The sequence below is a fragment of the Condylura cristata genome, unplaced genomic scaffold (assembly GCF_000260355.1).
Source record: "Condylura cristata isolate star-nosed mole 26May11 unplaced genomic scaffold, ConCri1.0 scaffold00005, whole genome shotgun sequence".
NCBI lineage: Eukaryota > Metazoa > Chordata > Mammalia > Eulipotyphla > Talpidae > Condylura > Condylura cristata.
Window position 1 is genome coordinate 55,713,726 of NW_004567106.1, and position 26,341 is coordinate 55,740,066.

Here is a 26,341-nt window from a genome sequence, read left to right on the forward strand (position 1 = left end):
GCCCCAAGCAAGTCAGTAAGTGATGATATTATCTCTCATTTATCAGGCAAATAAATTGAGCACTACAGAATAGGATCAGCCTGGAGGTGGTATTACTAAAGGGTACTACATATCTTTGGCATTGTTATGCTAACTTGAGGTATATGCCAGGATCATGTAGAGACAAAGACAGTTGGTAATGGATAGGGGATTGGGAAGTTCCTAAGAGAGGTATGGCTGGAACTGTGAGGGGAGCAGACAGTAAAGCCACAGAAAAAATAGATCAGAGTATATAAGTATGAGGACATGAGAGAGCATTTAGAGTAGCAAACATATGATTTTTAAGAGCACAATTTCTTCAAATACAAGAATCCTACAACTAGGATTCCAACAGGCAAAAACCCCATCTCCTTTCTTATGCCAGGATTGACTTTTAACAGTTTAGAAAAATCAGGGTAATGACCTCAGTGTTACCCTTAATTGTACATCTTTCATAATCATATATCCTTTTGGTCAGAAATTTCCAATCAGTTCATGAACTTATGGACAAAAGTAAATTCTCTCTGTGTATAGCTGCTTGGCCCAGGATATTACTAGAGGTCACCATAGACCCCGACATTTTGTGACTTTGAGCGTAATTCAACAGGCAGCCCAAGTCTCAATGAACAGAGTCACAAAGAAGCTGCCTCCATTTTTCTTCCCTTGTGACCAAATCCTGCTAGCTAATAACAAGTTAAGACCATCTTACTAGCCAATAATTATTCCAGACTACAGTAAAAATCTAAAGTTGTAGCTGATAAAAGTACATAGATATGGAATTTTTAAAAATAAGCCACACCAAAATGATAAAATTGCTACAGATTCTTACGTCTTTTCTCTAGTTCATTAGTCTACATTTTTAGCTCAGGATATATTCACATTTAAGTAATTGCTACTTTACTAACCTTATCCAGAAAAGCCTGTATTGCTGCCTCCTGGTTGGCCATATTAGCATTGTACCTGTGTCTCCCAATGGAAGCAATTAGCTGGGTCTCTTTTTCCAGAAGGTCACACAAACGCGCTTTCCTTTCAGCTCCCGTGTAACATTGGTTAATGCATGCAAGTTCCTCTTGCCGCCATACTAAAAAAGCAACATGAAAACCTCTTGAATTTTTAAAGTTGTGTATTCTTACAGACCATTTCTTTACCATCACATCTTAACAAAAAGTATTTTAATTTTGCATCAATGGCAATAAATTTATACATGAATAAAATCACTGATTTGTACATCTAATAATTTTTAAGGGGTGAAATCAAACCAGAGGAAATCAGTACAATAATGTAAAATGATAGCCCCAAGTAAGCACACACATGGCTTAGGTTTTGTGGCGGCCGTGAATAAGAAGTGCTCAGATCTCCCTTCAAGAGAGTACGTGTTGAGAGGAAGACTAGTAACTACTCTAGCAGTTAAATTCATTTCCTTAAATTGACACCATTTTGCTTTTATTACCAAGAGACTCGCTTTGTGGGGGGTAAAGTTAAACTTGGCATTAGCTGTAGTTCAAACTATGCAATTGTCACTATGAGCCACAAGAGGGCAGCTGTTTCAAAGACGATTGTTAAGAATAGAAAACAGAAGAGCAGAATAAATGCTGTGCTTGTGAACAAGAAACTTTAATTACAACAAACCATAATTTTAAAAATGTTTCCCTGAGGGCTTTCAATTTAGAATTTTTTGGATAAGTCTAAAACTAAGCAGTGTCTTTGTGTAAGAAATTTCATTTTCTTCCATACAAAATATGCAGATATATAAAACCTGTCCTACTTTGACTTAGAAAAATACATATACTATTATTTTCTATCTAACACTAACTTGTGTATACATAAATTTCTGTACTATTTAAACACTTTCATCAATTTAATATTTTGTATTTTTCACTTTTTAATGTCCTCTGAAATAAATGAAACAGAAACCATCACCCTTTTACAGATGAATAAATTGAGACTTAGTAGAAAAAGTAATTTTTCCAAGTTAATACCACTAATACAGCAGGTGTTCATTCAGCATACGTCATATTATTTGGCATAGCTGCCTTTTAATCAAACAAAAGAACAATGGTATTCTTTGGTTTATTTATATGTGAATTTAGAATATTATTCAAACAGAGTTCCCTATAATAAAAGTTTACCTTTCTGCTTTTCAACAAGACCTTTCAAAGATACTTTGCTAACAGTGTTCTCTTAGTGACACTGAGAAATAACCTTTAATTTCAAATGACAGAGGAAAATAGAAATAGTAAAATTTAAAATAAGACAGGAAACTATTTGCAGAGGTAAACGATTAAAGAAAAGGAAAGCAAACTTCCAAATCTAGGGAACAGGCTTATCTATTACCTCAAGCACTGCTACATTCCTGAAGAGTTAAATTTATCAATATTAATGTTAATTTTTTTTAACTTTGAAGCTATTTTTAATCTTTAAAAGTCTCTTATAACATCGTAAGAATCCAACTTTTCTACTTTCTGGCTCCTAAGTAAGAAATAGCTCTTCTGTTCCAGTCACCTCTACTCTAGCTGGTACTCCAGGGAAAGCAGAAGCTGGAGGTAAACAGCTGCTTCATTCTTCATTCATCCTTCCCTGTACTGTGTATGTAAACTAGCCACAGAAAAAGAGGCCACCACAAAAAAAAAAAAAAAAAAAGTGAGTTATTCTCTCAAGGAAATTATAATCATGATGGAAGTTAAAAAAAAAAAAGCTGTATTCTTATAACTGATAGTAGTATGAAAAGAAGTCTGTTTGAGGTACAATAAAAACCATGAATTGAGAATCAGATACCCTAGTTGTTACTTATAAATGGCTTTGAGGCCTTGACAGGCAGGGGCTGGGATGTGAGCTTCAGGGAAAGGCTTCAGGAACAGTGTGTCCGCTGCCTGAGTAAGGAAGGCTTGACCTGTTCAAGTAACAGAAACTTTTGATTGTGTTGGTGAACAGCACACATCCTCTGGCTGAAATAAGCTGTGAAAGTCAAATGTGTTGAGAATTTATATTTATCTGCTATTATTATTAATGGAAAGGAATGAAAGGTATCTCCGCCTCTAAAGAGATAGGATGCTGGGTTAAAGGGTTTGAGACAATTCAGCTCTGAGTCCACAAATTCTCACAGAGATGAGGATCAAATTATAAAAAACTGGCCCTCCCTGGTGGCGCAGCGGGTTAAAGCACAACACTGAGAAACTAAAGCCACTTCCGCATGAGTTTGATTCCCGCCTGCCCCAGAGGTGACTACATGGCTCGGCAGACCTCTCCTGGCCCGCCCGCTGCTCCCCTCAGCAGTGTACTTCATCCATCTGCCTGTTCTGCTCCCCATTCTGTCTCTGGTGAAGCCTCTCGCCGCCCCTGAGCCTCTGGCCTGTACCTCAGTTCTGTATGCACAAATAAATCTTTAAAAAAAAATTATAATAAACTAGTTGCATAATTCATAGAGCAAAAAGCACATTTACCAACCCAATTAATATTAAAGTATTTCCGATTCATTCCAGCCTTAATTTTTGTTCCAATTTTAAATTTTATTCATGGTTTTAAATTCTAGTCCGGATTCCCATGACATTTTTCTAAAATAGTATCTTCTTACTAATGAAATATTTAAAAATAATATCCGATGTGAACCTTATTTTAAACTTACATTCTAGTGCATTAAAAAGAAGTTCAAAATCTTCTTTTGTTTGAGGATGATGCCTCCGGTAATAGTCCAATTGCATCAATTTTTCTTTTTCCCTTATTTTTCTCTCCTCTTCCTCTGCTTCCCATTTCAACCTTAGCAACTTTTGTCGTCTTATATTCTCTACCACGCCTTTAGCATGCCATTGCCTATAGTAAGTCTGTATTATTATTACCTATGGTTTAATGAAAAGGAAATAAAATGTCTATTGTCAACACTATCAGACAGTAATGAAAGGCAATAATGATTATTCCTATTTCAATTCAATAGCTACTAAAACAAATTGTGAATCTAGTTTAAACTCTATGCCAGATATCCCTGTATACATTATAAAATAGAAACTAGTTGGCTCAGAAATCTGGCACTTTGGTCGGAGGCCGTCAACATAATACATCAGCAGTAGGCTCTGGAGTAAAACTCAGTTTAAATCTTTTCTCTGCTATTCACTAAGTGGTTGATTTGGGGTAAGTAAATTGCCTTCTTTGCGCTTTAATGCTCTTATCTGTAACACAGTGAAAATAACAGTGTCCTTTAAAATATGAATGCATATATGAAAATTTAAATATGCATATAAGTTCATATAAAATGCTTAGCTCAAGTCTGGTACATTACAAATCCTCAATAAATACTACTGTCGCTATGAATATTATTAGTGACCTCTCGTCTATTGTAATTGCCATTAGATTAGGTTTTATTTAAAACAAAACTATTTTCTACAGAAAGTAGGATTTGAATCACCAAAGTCAAGTTAAGTAAGAGGAAGATATAAGTAAGTAAGTGAAAAGTATGGATATTGCCAAGTGTACAGTGTAGTGCTAGATTCTCAAAAAGCTTGCAATTCAGCTGAGTTTTCATTTACTAAACTCAAAAATAAAAATGAAATGTAGAGCAGATGGATCAAGATAGAGGATGGAAAATACGCTGACAATTCTCTTTCCCTCACCCTAGTCTGTGATCATTACAGAAACGTATAAAAACAGAAATCTGAAAAGACATTGGATTATACTGAAGGAGTCCTGTGAAGGAATAGAAACTTTGAAGACCCCTCAGGAAAGAAGACAACTGTGGTGATTTGAAGAACGAATCTATAACTTAATCACCAGAGAGGTAAGCTAGAAAATACAAGTGTTCTAAGGCTGTTTCAAGCCCCAAACTAGTGCATAAATGATGCTGAGTCCTGACAGGGTAGGAGAAATGAGAAAGAAAAAAAAAGAGGAAAAGAAGGAGGGGAAGGAGGAGAAGGAGGAAAAGAGCAAATACAAAGAGAAAAGCAAAGAAAGGCCTAATAAGGTCTTGTAAGACTGAACTTTAACCTGTAGCTCCATTTGAAGGACACCTGACACTTCTGCGTTTATTCAGAAGCTAATATGACTTAAGAAACACATACAGGGCTCTCCCTGGTGACAGAGTGGGTTAAAGCACAGCACTAAGAAGCTAAAGCCACTTCAGTAGATCCCGCCCTGGAGGTGACCCACAGGTGTGGCAGACCTCTCCTGACTCGCCCGCTGCTCCCCTCAGCAGTGTACTTCGTCAGTCTGCCTGTTCTGTGCACTGTCTCTGGTGAATTTTGTCACCGCCCCTGCACTTCTGGCCTATACATTTATTTATGTATGCATACATAAATAAATCTTTTAAAAAAATAAAAGAAAAAAAAAGAAACACAAGTGCACACTGATTCACAGTTAATTTTCAGTATTCACCCACAATAAAAGTCATCTTACTGCCTCCAATCTTTGAGCATGATATTCTTCTGCTGAAATATATTTTCCTGGTGTTACCAATTTATCAGTCATATTTGATACATACACACCAATTTTAGTCATCTGTGTCGATGTGTTATTTGTAGTTTGCTGGAGCTTTTTCTTCTGAAAGACTGTCTAAAATAAAAATAAAAAATGCATCAACTATATGCACATATTAGTGTGTAAAAAGCATATCTTCCCAATGCATTTATCATTTTAATTGCCATATAATTTCCTAGAAGATTTTAACTTCAGGGGTATGTGGTACAACATTTGTTGTTTCTGCAGCTTCAAAAACTGTGTAAAAAAGTATAAAATAGTACCTGGGTATCCCTACTAAATACATTGTTTTTTTGGTGAGTCTTTTTAGGTACAGTTTGTGTTCCAGCATTATGATATTCTGCTCCTGTTATTTTGTGTCTGAATCCACCAAGAAATGGTTTGTGAAAGTCAGATTTTATAATCTCAACAGCTACCTCCTGGTACTCATCAGTGCCTGAGAAGATTAAGTCAAGATTGAATTTGATTACAAACGTACTCTAAACTACTTTATCTAAAAGACACCAGGTCACTAACCAGTTTGTATTTTGACAGTTATAATTTGAGAGTCTTCATTTAATCCATGGATTCTTCTTATCGGAAATAGATCTGGCTGTGTAGAAAAAATTTCCACCTGTACAATATCCTGTGGCTTAACTCCATATTGTAGGAGGGTCTCATTATTTTTAAGAATAATTCCTAAAAATCAGATGAAATTATGAGAGTTAGAACTGAGAAACAATCATATGTACTCATTTGAAGGGATAGAAAACTTTCAAAGACCTATAAAAACTTGTAGCTTCATTACCAGAGTATTTATGTTCTCTAGCTCTTAATGTAATAATAATACAAAAAGCTGAACAATTAAAAAGGTGGTATAACTGGGACAGAAGTGCCATTACAAAGAAAACTAAAATGCTCAATTCTTCCAAAAGTTAAAAACACACAATTCTAGAAATATTTCAAAATTAAGCATATTCTACAATATGTACAAAACCATATCCTAACCACTGGCTACCTAAAAATAATTCGTAATATATTATATGTAAGCACAGGACATATCCAGATCAAAGAAAGTCTAATTATTTTATATCCTCCCTTCTCACTAGGGCAGAGAAATAAAATTCAATTCCAGAAAGCCCTTCTTTTTCTGCTTCCATTACCAGAAGCCCCTATATATTGATATAATTCACACCAAGGTAGAGAAAAGCCTCAGTTTTGTGCTAGAAAAATTGTCTTTATTTATTTTTATTGCACTGATTCAACTTCTTTCTTATATGTCCTATTTCCTCTCACTCCTACTGGTTTACTCTATAAATTGACTAATTTCAATTCTCTACTTTAAGGTATACAAAAACAGTATAGTGTTGCTGGCTTCTGGGCATGTCATGGATATTTTGTTGATAGAATATTTATCAACCTTCCAGTGTATTCTCTTCCTAAGTTAGAATTATGAATTTCAACATAGCAAAGTTTTGTTATACTCACTCATAGAAATATAGCTTCAGTTCTTTACAAAGTATTTGAATATATCCTTAATAAAATATGTTAAATTAACAAGTTCATACAATATATGTTCCAAGTGTCAAAATATTTAGTTTTTGAATTCAAACATTTTTATTGCTTCCATCTTAAAACTAAGGTGGCACTGATATATTTAATCAGCCTCCGACCTTACCTGCATGTCTTAGCTGTAGAGCATAAGGTGGGACATTTAATAGATGTGAAAATTTTTCCTTCAGGTATTTAAAAATAGTATCAAGTTTAAATGGGAATATGATTTCCTGGCCCACAGGAATAAGTACAACTTTTACTGTAGAGTGAAAAAAAAAGTGTCATAATCCAAAGCAAGTCAGCAAACTACAGTCTATAAACAGACACAGAATAAGAGGAGAATCTTTGTCACATAGGATTTAGGCTGATTCTGCCACCCTAGCACATCCCCTTGATAAGAGCTATGTTTAATTTTCTATGGGAGGGGACCAACGTTCAATTACAACCTATTCCCTAAAAAATAAATCCAGGAACTCAAGAATGAGCATCAGCGAGCTTACAGCACCCACTCCCTCATCCTGCTCCAAGTTCAGATCTCTCTTTCATTCCTTCCTGTGAGCCCTGGTGCACATTAAATTCAGGATTATGACTTCCTTGGCAGAATACCATAGCAAGGAGGAAATAAAATTAAACTGCTTTCAAGAGTTCTTTGTATGTGGTCTATATTACTCAGATACCAGCATAAGAAATGTCTCAGAAAAAATCAAGCATTTTTGTGTAAGAAAGGGAGACCCTGAGAAAGGACCTCACACTTGAGCTTAGAAATGTGCATGCTTTGATTACATGAGCTATCACACATTGGGAAATGAATACATTCAGGACATGAAGAAAAAACAGTATAGAAACTTTTAAGGAAAACTCTCTTTGACCTTGCAGTTATAAAAGATATCTCATGGTAAATCCTTTCTTCTTCCCATAATTAGTTAATGTCTATAGTTGGTGAAATGCAAAAACAGCAAACTACCATTACTACAAATATCTGGAATGTACACAAAATTAATCTCAAAAATTAACATTGTATGGGTTTCTCTTCACTCTATAAAACAGGAAATAGGTGCTTCAATTTTAAAAATAAAGAAATGCTGCTATTCTGAAATGATTATCTGTTCACAAAAATAGGAAAGAAATAAGAGTTCTTAGGAACTAATTATTATGGGGTAGGAAACTTTTTTTTTTTGAATATGTAGACTTTAAATTTTAATGGAGAAGCTGTACTAAGTAAGATGGATTGTGCAGTATGTATATACTTGAGGCCATTCAAGTGTGTATTTCTAAATGCCTGACATGAAAGTTCCTAAGTTTAAGTAAGATACTTATCAATAGTCCCATGATGAAATTTAACTAGATTTTGTTGATACTCAGGTTCTTTAAATTGCTTTAAAACTTATTTTCACAGTTCTCTGAGAAACACAGTCCTCAACAAAGAGAACACTTGCACAGATGTTAAATTATCAGAAGATCATTTAAATTGCTTTATGGTTCAAAATGCCATGGATAATATATTTAAATTTTTCACAGCACTAACTCCCTAATCTTTAGAGAGGGGAGGTGTGTGTTAAAGAATCTGTGAGCTTCAGGAGTACAGGACCAAGATATTTTTAAAATCATTTTTTTTATGAGCCACAATATAAAGGAATGATAAAAATATCCAACAATGGAGCCCAAATGTACTTAGTAATAAAATTAAGCATTTCCAGCTTCTACCAAGGTAACTGGGCCTAATTAAGTTCTTCCTTTTCATTCTTTAATTGTATGGCTACATCACACCAGGACTAATTATCCCACTGAATTCAAGATGGACTTGAATTCAAGATGTACTGAATTCAAGATGTATACCAGCCAAAATAAGTTGCTGCTGTTGTTAAATGATGATCCTTGCTTTCCAGCCTATGTATGGAAATGCTCTCAATACTAATGGGCAAGGAGGAGAAGGAGAAGTCAGCTAACCATGCAAGCAGAATGGTTCTCTGTGTAATCCCTGTCACCTTCTGCTTCATTATCAACAATGTAGGATTGACTCCTAGGTGCCATCAATGGATGCATGTACTTAAGTATGTACTTAAAATGAACTATAACGACATACATCTGTCCAACATTCATAAACATGTTTAAAACCACCTGTCTTTTGGGGGAAACTGATAAATACTACATTAAAATGTAATAATGTTCACTTATTTAGGTAGAGGAGATGCTAGAGAACCGAGCTACTTCACACATAGTTAAGAGATTTGAGTAGTGTGATTATAGAAGTTTAGTGATGAGAAAAAGGGAAAATAATGACAATAAATCTGCAAGTGAAAATGAATAAGAGAACACAACCATTTTTAAGATGAGGAAAAGAAATATCCTATATCTTTCCAAGCCAATACCTGTTGCTACAGAATCTCTCATTGTTGCTTTCAAAGATGCTTTTAGAGACTTTATTTCACCCATAACTGGCATAGTCACACCAGAATCTGAATACTTTTTCTCTGACTGTGATATACTTTCATATTCTGCTCCATATGGATTTTGATAAGATGGCAGGGTATCAGAACCTTCATAGGATAACAATGCAGACTGGTCGTATTGTCTTTCATCATGTGAGTATAGGCTTGACTCTGTCTGCCCTCTGACCTCCTCAACATTTGTTCCATGGCCCATGCCGGAGGGTTGCACTCCAAACTCATTGTCTCCAGCTTGATCTAACTCTGGAGTCTCTACTGAGGAAACTGGGATATTGATAGACTCATATGATTTATCATTTTCTTCTGATGCATGAACTACATTCTGAGCATTAACATTTTCCTCCTGATCAGACATATTCCTGAATTGAGAAAAATGAACACATTTACTACATACACAAAAAATTCTACAAGCATAAAATGCATTGCTAATATAATATTCATAATAGCTTACCTTATTGGTAATTGATTTTTCAATGTAGATTATCTTTGTAATGCTACCAGGGAAAAATACCTGTTGAATATCAGCAAAATCACCACAGAAAGTAAATATGTATATGAAAAACAAAACCTCAAACCATCGCAAATTTGAGAGAAATGATCTGTGAAGAAAACACTGAAAAATACTTTTAAATACAGTTCTATTTCTTCCTCATTCACTGACAAGTGTCTTATGATGGAGGGCTTTTTTTAAAAAGATTTATTTATTTATGCATACAGAACTAGGGTACAGGCCAGAGATGCAGGGGTGGTGAGAGGCTTCATCAGAGACAGAATGGGGAGCAGAGTAGGAAGACTAACAAGCACACTGCTGAGAGGAGTAGCAGGAGAGACAGGAGAGATCTGCTGAGCCATGTCGGTCACCCCCGGGGCCGGGAATCAAACTCACGGCAGTGGCTGAGGCCATCTTGCAGTGCTGAGTCCTAGCCCATTGTGCCACCAGGGAGGGCCTGTGATGGAGGGATTTTTGAGTGACTTGTTTTCTTCCTAAATATACAAGTGATAGGATTTATGCTCTGGCATTACAAATGATCAGCCAGCTATAGAGCATATTCCCAGGACAGAACACACATGTGGAAATATCTGTAGTCTCCCTAATTATGGCAAGGGTCTCCAAGGACTTCTGCCACCAAAATAAACATTAACAAGCATATGAGGGTTGATCTAGGAGAGGACTAGACTCTGACTAATAGCAACCAAGAGTTTGGGTATGGGAGATGGTGTGACAGCTTCACGGGACTTAGATTGTGGTGGCCCAGAGCAGAGAGAGAGAGGATCTGGATCAGTACAATAAGGTGCAGGCAGAGCAGAGTCCAGGCTGGCAGGCAGGAAGTGGTGGAGGGAAAGGGAAGTGATCCTGAGACCAGATTTCTGTGGCAATGCAAGGGAAGATTTAACCTTGATGCAGTACTGAAGTGAAAACATTGTATTTCTTTCTTCCACTTTAAGGAGAAATCCTTATGGAGAAAAAAAAAATAATCTTAATGAGGTTTCCTAGCTATTAGATGACAAACTTCCTCCCCCCCAAAATGAAAAATAGGAAATAAAATTACATTATTTAATTCAATCTGCTCAATAAATTTTCAGTATTCAAGGCAGTTAAAGAAAGAATTAATAAACTGGAAGATTAACAACTTTTATATAGAATACTACAAAGAGATAAGTATATGAAAATATGAATGATTAAGAGCCACACAGAAGAAAAAAGACTAGTATATTTTCTGCTAAGCATATATATTTCGCTGTGAGCTAAGAATGGACTTGTATTATAAAAAAAAAAAAAAAGATTGCACATGGACTGTGAAACTGTTTCAGAAAAAGTTTGCCAGCCCATAATCTATTACATATCAAATTAGAATCCCAGAAGAGATTAAAAATATGGAGAAGAGAAAATATTTTAAAATATAATGGCTGAGGATTTCTCAAAATTGATGAAAAAATGGATTCACAGATGCAGGAAGCATGGCATAAATGTATTACTAGTAGGAAAAATAAAAATAACTCATAGCAATATATATCGTAATGAAATTACAGAATAGTAAAGACAAAGGTAATGTACTAAAGGAAAGTACTGATAAAGGATATGTGTACATTTTTAATTATATTAATTTGATGATATTAGTTATTATTAATCAGAAAGAAAAAATAAAATCACTATAGACATCACAGCAACAGAAAAAAAAAAGGCCTAGAGTTTAAAGACCCCATTCCACAGCTAATCATAAAGAAGTCCTGACTCCTCGGAACATTTTATCTGCCCTTTTTGGAGGGCAATGTTGAATTTTTACCTAGAGGTCATCCTTCTCTCCAAAATGTCCAAGATGGCATCTTCTAAAACACCAGTAGCAACAAAATCAAGAATTTCTGTTCATCAAGAAGAAAACTAAAAAAGATGTTTTTTAAACTCCTATCTGATAAAGTACTTGTCTCTAGAATACATCGAAGACTCTTAAAAACTGAGTTAGTAAAAAAAAAAGTAAATGTGTAAAAGATTTAAACAGACACATCGCCAAAACATGTACAGCAAGTTCTTCTCACTTAAAGTCACTGATCAGTTCTTAAAACAGATAACATTAGGCCCTCCCTGGTGGCAAGGCGGGTTAAAGCACAGCACTAAGAAGCTAAAGTCACTTCCGCATGAGTTTGATTCCCGCCTGCCCCGAGGAGATCCACATGGCACGACAGACCTCTCCTGACCCGCCCGCTGCTCCCCTCAGCAGTGTACTTCGTTGATCTGCCTGTTCTGCTCCCCACTCTGTCTCTGGTGAATCCTCTCACCCTCCGCATCTCTGGCCTGTACCCCAGTTCTGTATGAAAAAAATAAATCTTTAAAAAAAAAAAAAAAAGGTGACATTAAATAAAAGGACACAGAACAGATTTCAACTTCAGACAGGTTTGCTTTCTTCTCCCCAACCTATAAAATGACATTATTCGAAGGCAAATAAACAGAACCATTACAAGGCTGAGGTGAGAGCAGCACTTGTACGGCCCTACAATAAACGCCTGACAATAAACGCCTCCTGAAAAATTTGGACCTAGTTGTCTCGTTTACGTCCCCCTAATCCTGGTCCTGAGGACCAATACATGAAAAGATGCTCACTGTCATTATTCACTAGAGAATGCAACGCCAAGTCACGAGATCACATTCCACGCTGAATCGAATAGAGTATTTATATTGTCATTAATTCAACATATCAGGTGCCAGGGAGTGTGAAGACAACTGGGCTCTTAAACCTTGAAGATGGAAATGAAAATTGTTACCCCATTTGGGATAACTGTCAGTTTTCTTATAGAATTAAAAATATACTTTATACCCAAGTAACCTATGTCCTTTACCCAACTGAATGAAAACCTGCATGCACACAATAGTTGTGGACAAAAATTTGTGAAGATTTTATTCTTAATCACCAAACACAGGAAATAACACAAATATTTCTTAGGTAAGGGTTGGATACATGATGATACAACTGTAAAATGGAATATTACTCATCGATAAAAGTGAATAAGCTATATAGCTATACCGAACAACATGCATAAATCTCATAGGAATTAATCTGAAGTCAGTTCTAAAGGCTCCATATTACATGATTCAGTCGAGTGAAAGAGCAAAACATTTTCATTTAATCGGAAACCCGGAGAGTTCCCCTGGGTTAAAGTGGAAACTGTTCACCCTCTGCCTGCAATGCAGGGAGCAAGGGCAGATGGAGGGAAAAGGCAGACCATTCCAGATTGGGAAGTTTTGCATTGGTTTTAAAGTAAAGGTGGAACATTCCCAACGGGTCAAGCAGTACCCAGAGCCCAGACCAGATCAGCATCAAGCACAATCCTCGTGGTCCAACGTCACCAGCTCAAGGGCGGAAAAGGGCCAGGGCAAGCAGAACCTGGCCTCCTACCTGACTAGGAAACGCAGCTATTCCACGAAAGCGCTTTTTCAGGATCCTAAGAGCAGCGTCCTCACTGACTTGGATTCTGTTGCTGACTGTATCCTAGCGACCGCGCCGCGCCCCTCCCAACACGCCTCCCAGGGCCGAGCTCCCGCGAGAAGAGCAGACGGCGCACTGAAGGGGGTGGAGCGAGGCGTCGAGGAGGCGGGGCGAAGGAATGAGGCCGGGAGAGGGGCGGGGCGAAGGCGAGAAGGTGAGTGCTCAGTTAACCGAATCCTCACGTGGAACGCTAACCAAGGGCAACCATTTTCCAGTCTAAACAGATAGCAATTCACTTTTAAAACGAAAAACTCCCGGGAGTAGAGGAAATACGAATATGTAGTGAGAGCGAAGGCATTAACAAAGAGCAGTGTATAGCAGTACATGCTTTTTGAAAAACTTTGGACTTTGGTCTTTGCTTCCTGGCAACCAGAGAGGAAGGGAGATGAAAGCTATTAAATAATTTCCCTTTTATGTCAGGAGGCTTTTGTTCATTTCTCCTATCACTATAAACTCTTCCAACTGAGATTTTCAAAGAAGCATATTATTAGGGGGAGAATTAGGTTCCTGTTGCAAAAGTAGTATAGTTCGTATCACTTCCAAATAGCTAAGCATTTACTAAGTATCAATTGTTGCTATTCACTTACATAAATTCCTAATCTAATCCCTGTGGTTTAAAAAAAACTGTGATTACCTATATTTTACTGAGGAAATAAGGGTCAGAGAGGTTTAATGGCAAGATCCAGGATTAAACCCAGTCTGGCTCCAGTCTTGATTTTAAACCAGTTTTATGCTATACTTTACACCAACTTTAAAAGGACATATCATTAATAAAATTAAAATGTTTTAATTTTAATGTTATTTTAACATCCTAAATTTCAATGTTTTTTAAAAAATAATTTATTTATGCATAAAGAACTGGGGTACAGGCCGGAGGTGTAGGGGTGGAAAGAGGATTCGCCAGACAGATCCGAGAGCAGAACAGGCAGACTGAAGAAATACAATGCTGAGGGGTATAGCAGGCCAGAGAGGAGAAGTCTGCTGCACCCCTGAGCCTCTGGCCTGTACCCCAGTTCTGTATGCACAAATAAATAAATCTTAAAAAAAAAAAACCAAACGTACATATTGTTTTTCATAGGGAAGTATGAAGTTTAGGAATAGAGACAGATGGGAGAAGAAAACTTGGTAGTAAAGAACTTGAAGTAGTTCACAGTGTTAAATGTGATGTGATACTCACTCTATGTTCTTATTTATATTTTGCTGTGGAAATCTTACACCAGTCAATCTTACATTAGAAGTCTAGTTTAATTGGGAGGTTTTCCAGTTAATCTATGCAGTTTAGAAAGACTACTAGCACATCAAAACATGCACACATGCACAAATATAGTTGTTTGGTCATATAAAATAAATGCAATCCAAGAACAACCAAGAAGAATAAACTTGATTTTCAAAGTGGAAAAGTAATTTTATAATATTTTTCTATTTTACCTTTTACAATAAAATTATGCATTTTCTTAGAAGGTACTACCCAAAATGACTGTTTTCTTCTACCTTTATTTCTTTATTCTACATATATCTTTACTATTTAGGTTTTTATATACTTTTGTTAATGTCTTATTTTTAGAAAGATGCCACCTAGTGGGGTTATGAAATCATTTATTTCAAAGTTTTCCCCATTGTTATTGCAAATTAAAATGTATTTTGATATAAAGGAATGCATTAGAAATTCAAATTTAGAAAAACATGGGCCTAAAATTATACGTTAGATAGTATCTATATGGATAAAATTTGGATTATAATACAAATTGAGCTTTTTAATAGCCTGGAAATACAAATTGATTACTCCTTTTCTGAAACCATAACTAACAAACGTGTTTGAAATTCAGGATCATACTAAACTATATAGTGAACTACTTCTGTTCATTCCTGTTTATAAGTGCTTTGATAGAAAAGTCAAAAAAATAAGATCCAGGTTCTCTTGGAGCAGCCTACAGAGTAGAGGTAGTAGTGACAGGATCCCCAAAATTTTCATGAAGAATAACATAAGGTTAGATGCATGAGCTCTGGACAAGATTGTCTAGGTTCAAATTTTACTAGCTGTGTGACTTTGGGCATATTATTTTACCATCTCTGTACTTTAGTTAGCTGATCCAGAGTCCCACATTGAACAATTACAGGTACGAACTACTCACACTAGATTCTAGCTTCCTAAGCTGAAAAATGGAGATAATTTGTAGTATTTCATTCTTAAGAGGTACAGTGCAGATTTAAAGAACAAAGTTAGTCAAGTACTTACAACAGTTCCTAACTAACATTAACACTTGTTATTACTGTATTGCTTCTACGATGACCACTAAGTTACAACTAGCATCTCTAATGCAAATACCGATAAGGTCTTTACTAACAGCCAGTTTTGTTGGTGACATATGAGATGCCCAAGAATCATGAGAAGCGGTGTTGAAAGTATGAGGAGATACCTCAAGCCTTCTTTCTATTTTTAAGTGCCCCCCCAAAATGATTTAAAAATTACCTTGAAAGTATTTATGCAAATATGCTTGACAATCAAATATTTTTACTCAAGTAAAAATACCCAAAGTATCATATATTAAAGCAGATGTTTAGAACTATAAGGGAAAGTATATATCCTACTTCTTCTAGAGCAGGAAGTAGGCTATTCTATAAGATCAACAACTTTCTTCACCTTAGTCACTGTGTTTACTATGGTGTGTGACATGAAAATTTGACTCACCCTCTAGTGCTTTTCCCACTTTCCCCTCAGGAGCTTTCCTGCAGTGTGACTGCTAAAAGGCAAATCAATAGACTTTAATATTTAGTTAGCATTTCATTTACTGCTCTACAGGAGGAGAAACATATTAGAAAAAAGAAAATACAAGTCTATTCTCATTCTGAACATTTTTTTTTCAGCTGCATTTATGAAGTTATAATTATACAAATAAGATGTTTTGCTGTCTAGCTGAATAACAGATAAATTTTAGGAACTCCTAATGTGTTTTCTTTCACAGAAATTCTGCCCTTATCCCAGCAGTAGTTTAATTAATCATGAAAATTTAGGTGAAGGGCCACAAAACAAACTTGAATGTGAAAAAAGGGATTTTTCCCAAACACCACTTTAAAGAAGAAATGTCTTTTAAGTACTAAATGAAGACTCGACTGCTAAGTGAATTCTAATTTGATGGCTTACCTCTTGCTTCTTAACTACTTTTCATAAAACAGCAACCTATAAATTTGTTTAAATAATTAACCATCTTTCCTTTCTATTCAGAATTTAAAAAATTAAATGTGTTAAAGATTACACTAAAAACACTCTTTTGAAAATGACCTCTGCACTGAAAATTTATAGGAATTTTTCCAATTAACGTTTAGATATTCTCACAAAATGTTTAAAGAAATACTACCTTTGAAATAATTCAAATGCATGCTTTACAAACCAAAAACTGATTATCTGTTATCATAATCTCCAATATTTACAAATCTAAATATCTTCTGTCAGATATCTTGATTATAAAATGTCAATAATATGGAAACATTTTAAGTTTAACAGAACATATTTAATTACAAGTTTCTCAGTGACACACAAGTCATTAAATTGGCCATTTCCATTGGTTGGCAGGAGGCTCTTCCACTAGAGGTTCCCACGGTTTCCACTGTATCATTTTTCTTGCTAGACTTAGTTCATTTTCAGCCTGTTAAAAAAAAATTGTTTAAAAAAATAATTTAATTATGTAGACTAGTAAACTTTCATCCTAGCTAATAACTGAAATTTTACTACTAGCATAAAACTTTCATATTAATACATAAGATGCTGTATCTCATCAAATGTTGAACATTATTAATTAAATTGATTTAATTCTCACAGCTACAAAATCACCATATATAAGAAAGGATGCCTTTTGATTTCTTCTATTTAATTAAAATTTGCAATTAAAAAACTATTATAACTATTATATAGGTTTAGTTGGTGAGTTTTCAATCTTATTCATCCTCTTCACTATTAGACTACAAATTCCTTAAGGATCACAAATATGTTTCATCTTTGTCAGGGCTTTCAAACATCATTTTACCCTGGCCAAACAGTAATACAAAAACTATTACTATGGAACCCATAATACACACGTAATTAAAAAAAGACTAAAAATATCATTACCTTTACTAGCTGTAGTACAATATTTTCTAGTTTGTTTTTTTTTTTAAAGATATACTTATGCATACAGAACTGGGGTACAGGCCAGAGGTGCTGGGACGGTGATAGGATTCACCAGAGACAAAGTGGGGAGCAGAAAAGTCACATCAACGAAGTACACTGCTGAGGGGAGCAGTGGGAGGATCAGAAGAGGTCTGCCGCACCATATGGATCACCTCCGGGGCGGGGACCGAACTCTTGCTGAAGTGGCTTTAGCTTCTTAGTGCTCTGCTTTAAACCCATTGCACCACGAGGGAGGGCCTATTTTTTAGTTTTTTTTTAAATGCTAGTCACAACCCACCCAATTACATGATCCATAATCACATAAGAGCCATGCTTTATTAAAACATAACCTGTGGTATATAAAAGAACAGGCCACAAAAAAAAAGTTATTGATTGGGGACTCCCTGGCGGTGCAAGGGGTAAGTCTCAGTGCTATCAAGCTATCATCAATCTCTGTGACAGGTGTTAGATCCCCAGCCAGGAAGCTAATCAAATGGCACAGCAGACCTCTCCTGTCTCACCGGCTGCTCCCCTCAGCAGTGTATTTCAGTTGATTTGCCTGTTCTGTTACCTACTTTGTCTATGGTGAATCCTCTCACCCCCTTCTACCTCTGGCCTATACCCCAGTTCTTATATGCATAAAACAAATTTTTTTTTAAAAAAAAATTGACTGAATTAAGTTTCCTTAAGCAGGTTCTGCAGCATTTCATTTTCTTGTCAAACACATTTCACAACACATTTAAGAAATATATTTTAGGAGTCTTTTAGCTCATTTTTTCCCCTACAACAAAAAGTGCTGTAAGAACCCTAGACAATTTAGAATGGACAATGCTGAACATATGTCATGATATCGAAGACAACATTCAGCAGTAGCAGTAAGTGCTTAAGCTCTATGAGAGGTTACAATGCTATGGTAATAAAGGTAATTCCTCCTTATGTCAGTGGTACAAAACAGCCAATTAAAATTTAGTAGCAACAGTTTTAAATGTATACTAACAATGGATTAAAGGCACTAATGGAAACAGGTAGATTTATTAATACTAAAATGAGAAAATACAAACACTGATTTAAAAGAACCATAAGGAGAGTTGTTTCTCTGTGTTTTGGCCTATGTCTCCAGGAATTCATGTTTTCTCTAAGCCCCCTCAAGCATTATGGGGTATGGGGAAGGTGTCTAGTTCTAAACATTATGGAAATCTGTCCTAGTTGACCCCAGTAGCATGTATCCCGATTGCCCACTTCTTCCTGTGACACTGTCTTCTGACCCACAATCCTTTTCTCAATCCTTTCAAACTACCCCTCCAGAAATGGGCTGTCCAATATGGTAGCCACTACCTATAGGAAGAAATCACCAATAACAAATTTGCCTCAAATTCCCGTAACATTATATTTCTTAGTTGATCTAGCGAGTAAACAGAAAGGCTAGGAAAATAGGCCTTTGAATGACTGAACAGTCTACATTCATAAAATGCTGTCTGAATACTGTAATTCTCTTAACAGCCTTTAATAACTGTTTTCAATTTGTGTATGATGTCTGTTGGTGTTATTGCTCCCTTGCTTCCCACACTGTCCAATATATCCTTTACTTAATCTTAGAAAATAAACAAGAAAATTAAGGAAATATGGCTACATATTTTTAAAATGTGAGAAAATATCAGAATTAAATGAAATGAAATTGAATATTCATTTATTTATCAAGCCCTAAAAAGGAAATTATTCCAAACCTAAAATATTGGGGTGAAGGAGATGTTGCAAGGGGGAATACTCAATAAAAATTTTGATTTATGGCCCTCCCTGGTGGTGCAGCGGGTTAAAGCACTGCACTAAGAAGCTTAAGCCACTTCGGCATGAGTTCCATCCCCGCCTGCCAGGGAGGAGATCCACATGGCGCAGCAGACCTCTCCTGACCAGCCCACTGCTCCCCTCAGCAGTGTAATTCGTTGATCTGCCTGTTCTGCTCCCCACTCTGTACCTGGTGAATCCTCTCACCCTCCACATGTCTGCCTGTGCCCCAGCTCTGTATGAATAAATAAAAATCTTAAAAAAAAAATTTAAAAAAATTTTTTTTGATTTGCCTACATAAAGTTTAAAAAATTTACATATGAGAAAAAAATGTCCAGTTATAGACAAAAGGCAAAGAATAAAAATAAAGTGTGGACAATATACAAAAACTTCAAGTTAATGTTTTTTGTTTTGTTTTTTCCCTCATATATAGAGAGAGAGAGGCTGTAGCATGAGGGAAAGGAGAAAATTTTCAAATAGAGTAATTTAAGACTTTATATGTTAAATAGAATTAATAAAGTCAATGATAATTTTCCCACTCCCAATGTCCTTTAAGAATTATATTAATTTCTGGCCCTCCCTGGTGGCGCAGCGGGTTAAAGCACAGTACTGAGAATCTGAAGCCACTTCCGCATGAGTTCGATTCCCACCTGCCGCCTGCCCCGGAGGAGACCACATGGCGAGCCAGACCTCTCCTGACCCGCCCGCTGCTCCCCTCAGCAGTGTAGTTCATAGATCTGCCTGTTCTACTCCCCACTCTGTCTCAGGTGAAGCCTCTCACTGCCCCTGAGCCTCTGGCCTGTACCCCAGTTCTGTATACATAAATAAATCTAAAAAAAAAAAAAAAAAAAGAATTATATTAATTTCATTATTTGTCAGGGTTAGTTCCCTGAAAACTATGTAAAATCATGCTCTCAAATACATTATACAACTAAAAATTGTTTTTCTCCAACAAATGTTAATTTGGTTGATTGCTCCAACAGTCAAAACTAAAATGTACCTTTTAACCTTTTGATTTTAAGCATATGTATTTTCCCATATTAAAAATATACTGTATTTAAAACTTGAAGTAACTATTTGGATATGAAAAGATAAATAATTACAATAACAGCAAATTATATTACTATTTGAGCTGAAATAAAGCTAGTAAGGACATGCTGACTAAATTCAGAGTAACAAATTTCCAACAGAAGCTTCATAAAATCATGTTATAAGAAATGATGAATATTTAACTGGTGTAGACAATAGAAGAATCTTCTATATGTGACTACTCATATTTAATGAGTTGATTTAGTTGTTCTTTCTTTATGAAATGTCAGTTTTGTCTTATACCAATACTGTACCACTGAACATTTGACACCAAATATATAAATATTCAAAATTTTCTTTACCTGAAGAATCACTTCTTCTATTTCACCACCCTGAAGTCGATCCTCTAATTTTTTAACATCTGTTTCCTATAATTTAAGGGGGAAAAAAAAAAACATATAAATATAGGAGCACCATTGACTATTTCAATATCTTACAGGACAGCAAGTTTGTCTGTATTGTTCCGTGCCTTGAAATTTCATCACTTTCATGCCTCAGAACATATGTGACATCATGACCTCATTAACCTTTCTAGACATAACAGAAGTTAGGAGTTCAATACAGGAATTTTGCTGCACACAGCCCATGACAATGCTCAGTATAATTTTTGATTCTTAAGAGAATAATTTGGTCTCCTCAGCAAAGCACTACTAAATATAGTTATGTTTGGCAGATTGCTTGAGATAGAGCAGATATTTTGTGGTTGTTTTGCCTTCATTATTCTTGGGAACTAGAGAAAAGAGATGAAGATTATTGTATGTATAATGAGTAAAAGCAATGAAGGACTGAGTAGGGAAGAAAGAATAAAAAACAAATACATGGTAACTTAGGGGAAGGACTTGTTTTATTGCTTCACTCCAATAAAAAATACTTACATATGGAAAAGTACTCAGCAAACAGGAGATTGTGAATAAAAGGGAGGAATGATGAAATAAAATCTTGTAAGAATGGAGAATAGAATTAAGAAGGAAGTATGTACATATGAAAAAAAAAATAAGCATCTGCTTCTTTTTTGTGAAATACTGCATTGGATACTATAAATCCAAGAAAACAAAGTCAAGTCATCTACTTACCGCTTTAACAATACCCAGCTTCTCATTGGTAATCTGTTCTGTGTACTTCCTATATGCTGCATTTTTAGGGATTTGGTCAAGAACATCAAGAATCTTTGTGTACAATATTCTTAGCCTCTGAAAAGACAAATCAGGGTAAATTTTCATAGTTTAAAATATGATAAAGATTTAATGAAATACTTTAAAGTCAGATTATTTGAATAAATGTCTTTTAAAAAGTAATTTCTCCATATCTATGCTATACCCCCCAATATAAATATGGAAACTCTTTAGTATGCCTCAAAAGTTGTACACAGTCAAAAGTATGATAACAGAAATAAAACTGCATTCTAACTTATTTTTAATCATCCCTTTTGAAAACCCAGTCATTAGCTAAATCAGTATTTCATAAAATTTAAATTCTGAAGTTTTAATTTTTCTATTTGTATATGTGTTGAAGGGATATAGGTCAAAATATATGTAATAGATTATCAGTGTGAAAATTTAATAAATGTAGTCATAATACTTTAGGGTAAAGGACTTTGAAAGTTTCACTAAAAAGCTAAACAGAGAAAACTAACAAGAGACTGCTCAGTTTATATGGAGACATAGTGAAATTAAAAGTTCAGTAGAGTAATATCTGGACTCTCTGCTACTGGTAAACACATGTGCAAAGAAGCAAGAACAATAATCCCCCTTATCCATGGTTTTACTTAAAGTAGTTTTTGTTCTCAAAAACACAAAGTAAAATCACATGTCATAAGTTGAAATGGCAGACTCTAATGATTCCTAAGTAATAAATGTCATAGATAGTAGCTAGTAAAAGCAATTCCTAAAGAGTAAATATAACTATATATATATATGTGATAAGGAATTTCTTTTGTTTGTGTTTAGTTTGAAGTTTTAGCTTAATATAAAATTGGTTGGAGCCAATACTTACTTCATATATATATGAGAATAAACAAATTCGAAGAGTATTCAGTATTCAAAAATCATTTATCTAAAAAAGTAGTGTAGATATTTAGATGCTATTTAAATATTTGAATATGATGTTTCGTAATAAAGGGTATTTTACTACACTACTTCAGATATCTTCCAATAACACGTAGTAGCTTTGGTTTTATTTTTTGCCTCATTTCTTCTAAATTTTAGGAAGAGGTATGACAACAGAAAGGTCAGGTCAAAAGACTTGGTTCTGATTATTTGTTCCCCTTTTGTTTCTGTAATCACTGTGTGGGGATATAGCTGTAGGCCCTCTCCACAGTCATCTGCGCAACCTGTCGTGTGTGTTGTTTTCATTATCTTCTTCATAATAAATATATGATAAATATACTTCCTTAAGAAGTATGTTACTGTTAAAACTTTGATTTACTCTTTAACTTGTAGATACTTTTTATTCATATCCTCTCCTACTTACATATACATATAGCAGTGTTTAATCTAACATAATAAAATTTTAATCTGATTTGAAAATTTAAATTTGGCTTCAATTTTAATCTTTCCTGATAAGACATCTGTTCCTGGAGGAGAACCAGAGATGATTAACTTATCACAAAGGAAAACATATTATGAATAGGGTGGACATCTAATTAATCCTACAAACTAGGACACTTGACAGTGAGGGAAGACACTATTAATCATTGTGCCAAAACACTCCAGGCAAACAAGACATGGTCACCCTGAGTGTTAGCACCAGCTTTCCAATAATTACAAACACATGAACTCTTCAAATAAAGATCATTCATTTTTTTCTATAAAATATGTGCTCCTCACTACTTCTATACAATAGTGCCTTAGGAGTTCTTTGGCTATAAAGATAGACTGCACATGGATCTCACTCCCATATGTTTAAGGTCTTGTAGAATAAAACAAAGAAAAGGAAAAAAATATTAAATACTATAACATAAAATAAGTGTGCAAAAAATGATTGGTAAACACCATAAAACATAAAATGAGTGTGCCTACAGTAGTGGTGGGGAAAGACACAGAGCAGGGAGGAAGTAGAGCAATGGTTAATGTGCCACCTACGTCAGACTGCTGAGTATATACCAGTGCACTCCCTAGTTGTACTAGACAAGTTACTTACTCTTCCAGGCTTTCATTCCTCATCTGTAAAATGGGGATGCTAAAATGTGCTTCAAAGGGTGCTATATAAATTAAACAGTACTTGGCGCACATTAAGTTGTAACAAAAGTTAGCAGTAGGGCCTCTCTGGTGGATCCCAGCTTCAGTTTCCGTGCCATCACCACAACAGCCTGAGTTCCATCCCTGCCAAGGAGCTAACTCACATAAAGTACAGTAGACCTCTTCTGTCTCGCCCACTGCATCCTGCAGCAGTGTATGTCAGTAGATCTGCCAGTTCTGCTCCCCACTCTATCTCTGGGGAATCCTCTCACCATAACCACCACCAGCCACCACCCTGTACCTCTGGCCTGTACCCCAGATCTTGCATGCATAAGTAAATAAATCTTTTTTTTTTTTTAAAGATTTATTTATTTATTCATACAGAACTGGGGTACAGGCCAGAGATACGGAGGGTGAGAGGATTCACCAGAGACAGAGCGGGAAGCAGAACAGGCAGATCGACGAAGTACACTGCTGAGGAGAGCAGCGGGCGGGTCAGGAGAGGTCTGCCGCGCCATGTGGTCACCTCCAGGGCAGGCGGGGATCGAACTCATGCAGAAGTGGCTTTAGTTTCTCAGTGCAGTGCTTTAACCCACTGTGCCACCAGGGAGGGCCCAGTAAATAAATCTTTAAAAAAAAAAAAAAAGTGACTTCTACAAAATTTTAAATTACAGACATGGCTTACATTTGTGACTTGTATTATATATTTTAATTGGATAACACACTAAAATATAGGACAATGAGAAATGCTTTAGGTTATAAGGTTGGAGAAAAATAAGTCAGATTGTTTAAGTGGTTTTGCATGCCAAGTTAACGTATTGGGTCTTTATTCTGTAAGCAATTAAAAGATTTAGAAAAGTTACATAATTAAGTCTATTCCAGGAAAATTAACCTAGTAGTAGCAAGTAAAAAGGACAGGATGAAGAAGCAATGGGTAGAAAGGCAAGTGCAACTGCAACTACCCAGAGCAGTGATAATGGTGACTGAGAACAGGGAAATTAGGAGAGGGAATGATGTAGTAGCCAAAGTACATGTTGAGGATAGCACACAGAGTATTTACTAAAGTACCAAATAAAAAAATAAAAACAAAACAAAAGAGGATTTCGTTTCTGATCTGAGTAGCTAGAAGAATGGAAGTGCCAGTAACTAAGATGAGCAAGGTTACAGAAGAGAGGTATTGGGGACATCAGGAGCCCAATTTTGGACATGTTAAGTTTGTTGCTTCTATGACATCCAGTGGAAATATCCACTAAACCTTTAAACAGGCAAGAATTTCATACAGGGAGATGTCAGTACGTGATTGGAAATCTAAGAGTATTCAGTGTAAAGGTGGCATATAAAAGCCATTGGACTAGGCCCATACACTTAGAGTGAGCAAATACAAAAAGAGAAGTCAAAGATCTAAGCCACAGAACTCCAAAAATTAGAAGTGCGGATATATGAGAAACAACCAGAAAAGAAGACAAAAAAAAGTAATGGGGGGGGGGGGGAGACAGAGGGCAGTAAAATGTTCCTGAAGCACAGTAAAGAAAAGACTTGACCTAACAGTGTTAAATGCTATTGTTGGGTCAATTAAGATCAGAAACATGAAATGAGCACTGAATTTAGCACCAGGGAGATCTTGATGGCCAAGCCTCACTGAATCGTGTTCAAGGAAAATAAGGGAAATTGGCAACAGTTAAGTGTAGATCCTTCTTTCTTTTTTTTCTTTTTTAAGGTACCTATAAAGGGAAGGTGGAAAATGTTGATTATGGGAAAGAGGATGGAGGAGGGCTTCCTGGGCTTTGGTTTAGATGGAAACATGTCTAGTGATGAAGAAGAACTACTAGAAGGGAAAACTGATGACAAATTGGGTCAACTGCCAGAATGAATTTTACTGGTCAGCAAAAGTGTATGCAATCTAGGACATCTAGGTAGAAACTGAGATGCTGGGGGAAAGACGGGACATGGAGACAGTGAAAGTGAAGTCCGAAGAATGACAGGGACTAAGTGAGTAAGACAAGTTTTAGAATAAAGATGTCCGGGAGTGGGAGTGGGTTGTGCGGGGGTGCGACACCGGTTCAATTAAATAAATGTCGCTCTTGTAAGAAGCTCTCACTAAACCGTAACTTCAGATTTACAGTATTCGTATCCCCTTGGCCTTGCAACAAACGAGGACATCGGGGTCTAGTCTTCCTCTAGAACTAAGGTGTCAAGAAAAAGAGGCACGTACCTCATGTGGAGTGTCACACACAGCCAATCCCACAAGGCCAGTGGTCTGTGCAAAAACAAAACAAGATCCACGCTGTTTACCGCAATTCGAGTGTTCCCGACGCTAAAGAATCACCACTCCCCGGGCTACAGCTTGTCTAAAACCCGCTAAGAGTCCCTCGGTGCAGCTCGTTCGAGCTCGGTTCTGCCACTCCGAGAGGAGCCACAAAACTGATCAGCCCTGTGAGCAGAACAGAAAGTCCCCCCAAAGCACTGGCAAGTCGGGGGAATCCCCTCGCCGACTCTACCCTCACAGTCCAAAATCCTAACAGTGACCTCCAGTTGTCTCACCTTCTTCAGCAGACCCGCCATGACAGCTCCGCAGAGCCGAGGACGCGCTGCCCTCTGGGAACCTTGATCAGACCCGCTCAATCCACCACCGATGCCGCCACTCTATCACCTTGGAAACCGTGTGGCTCCTCCCCCGCACCACACCCTCCCCAGTCTCCACGAGAGCAAATT

At 36.2% G+C, this 26,341-nt stretch overlaps 2 protein-coding genes across 2 annotated transcripts in view; both read right to left on the reverse strand.

Moving 5' to 3' along the window:
• Window positions 1-9,813, reverse strand: part of IQUB (IQ motif and ubiquitin domain containing) — a 29,087-nt gene extending 19,274 nt beyond the window's left edge. The window contains exons 1-7 of the mRNA XM_004677171.2: window positions 9,381-9,813; window positions 7,136-7,270; window positions 5,995-6,156; window positions 5,742-5,914; window positions 5,398-5,553; window positions 3,641-3,851; window positions 924-1,099 (exon numbers count right to left, since the gene is read on the reverse strand). Of these exons, the coding sequence (XP_004677228.2) occupies window positions 924-1,099; window positions 3,641-3,851; window positions 5,398-5,553; window positions 5,742-5,914; window positions 5,995-6,156; window positions 7,136-7,270; window positions 9,381-9,813 (1,446 nt within the window). The remainder of the gene's footprint in view (window positions 1-923; window positions 1,100-3,640; window positions 3,852-5,397; window positions 5,554-5,741; window positions 5,915-5,994; window positions 6,157-7,135; window positions 7,271-9,380) is intronic.
• A 5,706-nt stretch (window positions 9,814-15,519) lies between these two features.
• NDUFA5 (NADH dehydrogenase (ubiquinone) 1 alpha subcomplex, 5) lies at window positions 15,520-26,254 on the reverse strand. Its single transcript, XM_004676991.2, has 5 exons — window positions 26,171-26,254; window positions 25,842-25,886; window positions 21,527-21,643; window positions 20,756-20,821; window positions 15,520-17,082 (listed from the first exon to the last, which is right to left on the reverse strand). Exons 1-5 carry the CDS (start codon window positions 26,189-26,191, stop codon window positions 16,981-16,983), a joined length of 351 nt encoding a protein of 116 aa, XP_004677048.1. The 5' UTR covers window positions 26,192-26,254; the 3' UTR covers window positions 15,520-16,980.
• Between the last annotated feature and the right edge of the window lie 87 nt (window positions 26,255-26,341).

Excerpts from the sequence above, each read along its gene's own strand:
- NDUFA5 (XM_004676991.2), bottom strand. The coding sequence starts at position 26,191 with ATGGCGGGTCTGCTGAAGAAG. Across the intron at positions 25,887-26,170 it reads TGGCGGGTCTGCTGAAGAAG|ACCACTGGCCTTGTGGGATT; the intron begins GTGAGACAACTG and ends GTTTTTGCACAG. Across the intron at positions 21,644-25,841 it reads TGTGTGACACTCCACATGAG|AGGCTAAGAATATTGTACAC; the intron begins GTACGTGCCTCT and ends TTGTCTTTTCAG.